At 38.0% G+C, this 4,630-nt stretch overlaps 1 protein-coding gene across 1 annotated transcript; it reads right to left on the reverse strand.

The window, feature by feature from the left end:
• Positions 1 to 1,915: 1,915 nt before the first annotated feature.
• Positions 1,916 to 3,376, reverse strand: LOC128219330 (micronuclear linker histone polyprotein-like). The gene has a single exon (XM_052927137.1). It carries the CDS (start codon positions 3,374 to 3,376, stop codon positions 1,916 to 1,918), a length of 1,461 nt encoding a protein of 486 aa, XP_052783097.1.
• Between the last annotated feature and the right edge of the window lie 1,254 nt (positions 3,377 to 4,630).

Raw genomic sequence — 4,630 nt, forward strand, 5'->3', positions numbered from 1 at the left:
CAATCACAAACCAGAAACATCGGACAACAGCACAAAACTCCACACAAGTCTTATCTAACTTGATATTATAACTGAGATCTTTCAATTTGGTTTAAATATGTTTTTATTGCTGATATATTAATATATAAACTTCAGTATGATTGTAAATGGAAACACCACTTGATTTCGATGCATTTTGTGATAAGCTCGTTTTTGTATCTTTCCGGGAATTCGTAATGTAACTACGAGTTAATATCGCCATCCGGTTTTGTTTTAAACAGACCAAATAGAATTTAGGTCAGACAAAGTATTCTTTGATATACATACGGAAGCTCAATCCAATTCCATATATCAATACATCAGTCCATGGGCATTCGAAATGTGATTACGATTTAATTTCGTAATCAGTTTGGTTTAGACAGATCAAATATATAATTTGAACAAGACAACCATTGTTCTTTGTTAAACAGTTGTTCAATCACATTCCGTCCAAGTATAAAAAAGTATTTAACGATACTTTAAAAGCATGTCTGATCTGGAATGCAGTTTATCCGTGATGTACTCCACGTGATCAACTGATGGTTGACAATGCCGATGGAAATGCTTGTCTATATGCTTATATTGAAAGTCAAAATTACGAGGTCGGTCTTGCTCTTGCATTTCAATGTTTTTCACTTTTCATCTTTAAAGTTGTACCAAATCTCTCATAATCGGTTTGAACAAGTATTGTAATGTATGGCTGGTTTTCAATTTAACTTCTCAGTAATCTTTGTAAGGTTTATATTTGCCTAAAAAATTGACATTATCGACCCGTGTTAACACTACTTCACCGAGCAACAGATCACATATCATATTGTTATCACAAAATAAAGTGCTAAATGTAATAGCAAGAAAAAAACATTCATGGATATTTTATTTTGTGGATAAGGACTTGCATATCAAAATGGGGGATTGTTTGCTGAAATCATTTAATTGGGAATGGATGTATTTTGCCAATTCTGATAATTCTACATGCTTTTTAAACAATGTAACCACTGTGAATGGGTAGGAATAAGTGACCCTTTACATGCTCAAACGACTGGGTATGTGTAGCAAAGTAGGAAGTATAGATAATTGAGTATATCAAATCTAGTCTTTTCATATTGGTCCATGAGTGATGAGGAAATGCAAAAGTTCGACCACATTTAAGTCCTTGTAACACCAGAGACATATCGAAGTGAATCAAATAGCCGACAGGTTTTGACCATTAATGGAATATTTTAACTCGATAATTTGCGACCTCTATTATCACTCGATGATTAGCGACTTCTCTTATCCATTGATGATTTGCGACCTCTATTATCCATTGATGATGTGCGACCTCTACTATCCATCGATGATTTGCGACCTCTATCATCCATCGATGATGGGCGACCTCTATTCTCCATCGATGATTTGCGACCTCTATTGTCCATCAATGATTTGAGACCTCTATTCTCCATCGATGATGGGCGACCTCTATTCTCCATCGATGATTTGCGACCTCTATTGTCCATCAATGATTTGAGACCTCAATTCTCCATCGATGATGGGCGACCTCTATTCTCCATCGATGATTTGCGACCTCTATCATCCATCGATGATGGGCGACCTCTATTCTCCATCGATGATTTGCGACCTCTATTGTCCATCAACGATTTGAGACCTCTATTCTCCATCGATGATGTGCGACCTCTATTCTCCATCGATGATTTGCGACCTCTATTATCCATCGATGATGGGTAACTTTTATTATCCACCGATGATTTGAGATCTCTTTAATCCACCGATGATTTGCGACCTCTATTATGCATCGATGATTTGCGACCCCTATTATCCATCGATAATTTGCGACCTCTATTATCCATCGATGATGTGCGACCTCTATTATCCATCGATGATTTGCGATCTCTATTATCTATCGATGATTTGCGTCCTCTATTATCCATCGATGATTTGGGACCTCTATTATAAATCCATGATTTGAGACCTCAATTCTCCATCGATGATGGGCAACCTCCATTCTCCATCGATGATTAGTGACCTCTATTATCCATCGATGATGGAAGACCTCTATTATCCATCGATGATTTGCGACCTCTATTATCCATCGATGATTTGCGACTTTTATTCTCCACCGATATTTGCGACCTCTATTATCCATCGATGATGGGCGACCTCTATTATTCATGGATGATGGGCGACCTCTATTCTCCATCGATGATGGGAGACCTCTATTATCCATCGATGATGGGCGACCTCTAGTATCCACCGATGATTTTCGACCTCTATTCTCCATCGATGATGTGCGACCTCTATTATCAATCAGGGATTTGTGACCTCTATTATTCACCGATAATTTGCGACCTCTATTAACCATCGATAATTTTCGACCTCTATTATCCATCGATAATTTGCGACCACTATTTGCCATCGTTGCTGTGCGACCTCTTTCATCCATCGATGATGTGTGACTTCTATTATCCATCGATAATTTACGACCTCTATTATCCATCGATGATTTGCGACCTCTTTTCTCAATCGCTGATGTGCGACCTCTACTTTCCATCGATGATGTCCGACCTCTATTATCCACCGATGATTTGCGACCTCTAATTTCACTCGATGATTTGCGACCTCTATTATCCATTGATGATTTGCGACCTCTATTATCACTCGATGATTCGCGATTTCTCTTATCCATTGATGATTTGCGACCTCTATTATCCATCGATGTTTTGAGACCTCTATTCTCCATCGATGATTTGTGACTTCTAATATCCATTGATGATTTGCGATCCCTATTCTCCATCGATGATGGGCGACCTCTATTATCCATCGATGATGTGCGATCTCTAGTATCTACCGATGATTTGCGACCTCTAGTATCCACCGATGATTTGCGACCTCTAGTATGCATTGATGATGTGCGAACTCTATTCTCCATCGATGATTTGCGACCTCTATTATCCATTGATGATTTAAGACCTCTACTATCCATCGATGATTTGCGACCTCTATCATCCATCGATGATGTGCGACCTCTGTTATCCATCGATGATTTGCGACCTCTATTATCCATCGATGATTTGCGACCTCTTTTATCCATCGATGATGTGCGACCACCATTATCCATCGATGATTTGCGTCCTCTATTATCCATCGATGATGTCCGAATTCTATTCCCCATCGATGATGGGCGACCTCTATTCTTCATCGATGATTTGCGACCTCTATTATCCATCGACGATATGCGATCTCTTTTATCCATCGATGATGTGCGACCTCTATTCTTCATCGATGATTTGCGACCTCTATTATCCATCGACGATATGCGATCTCTTTTATTCATCGATGATGGGCGACCTCTATTATCCATCGATAATTTTCGACATCAATTGTCCATCGATGATGGGCGACCTCTTTCCTCCATCGATGATGTGCGACCTCTATTGATGATTTGCGACCTCTATTATCGATCGATGATGTCCGACCTCTATTGATGATTTGCGACCTCTATTATCCATCGATGATGTGCGACCTCTATTATCCATTGATGATTTGCGACTTCTATTATCCATCGATGTTTTGCGACCTCTATTATCCATCGATGATTTGCGATTTGTCGGATAATAGAGGTCGGACATCAACGATGGATAATAGAGGTCGCAAATCATCGATGGATGACCTCAACAATCACTCGCCTAGAAAGTTCCATCACTCCGCATGGTAATGACGCAAGCAAAGAAAATCGGTCATCTATATGTCTGTGGTGAATGACAAAAACTCACTAACAACAGAAATGAATTTCTCTCTTTTTGCCGATGCAGGTCTGAACATCTAACACTTTAGTCTTTAATATCACCATGATTTTATCCATTGAACATGTGGCGATAGTTTGTAAACTCTCTGATCTTCAGCCATGACGTGTGTAGACTGTGACTTGCGGAATAATTGTTACACGATAAGAATATTTATGAATGTATTTTTTTAAAACATTTTATGTTTTAATTTTATATTGATATTTTAAAATGCAATAACTGGTGAGCCGATGTCAACCGGGGAAAATCTGTTGTCCCCATCTTTAAAAGGTATTCGATAATTTAAGCTAATTTATCGTGTTTTTAAAAACAAAGTAACTGGATAATAGAACAGTAGGTTAGTGTTGTGGATGGGGAAAATGGGTGGTTTATAGAAACTTATCAGTGATAATTGATTTTTCACTGTTTTAAACAGTGATCGACAGTTTTTCGATGTTACACTGAAACAATTTCTGTCCCTGGCCAGTTCTGAATCAAAATAATTGACATAGTTTTGAACTATTTTGTGAAAATGGTAACCTCCTCTCCTTCATATCAGTGGAAAACGATTACTAGTATTGCTGTGTAAAATTATTAAACCTAAAAACACATATTTTACCATTCTACGCTTGACTGGAAACTAAATCATTTTAAACACATTTGAAATAGCGAAACTTCCAAATTGAATTGGGATTTAGAGACTTGGTAAGAAAACAATGGGATTTTCTTTTAGCATCTCTTCTTTAGAAAAAATTCCATCTGATTTATTAGACAACTGAACTCAATTACGAGTAGATAGTTCCAGAAGTTCCTTGTCTTCGCCTTGTGATTAA

The sequence above is a fragment of the Mya arenaria genome, chromosome 15 (genome assembly GCF_026914265.1).
Source record: "Mya arenaria isolate MELC-2E11 chromosome 15, ASM2691426v1".
In the NCBI taxonomy this organism is placed as follows: domain Eukaryota; kingdom Metazoa; phylum Mollusca; class Bivalvia; order Myida; family Myidae; genus Mya; species Mya arenaria.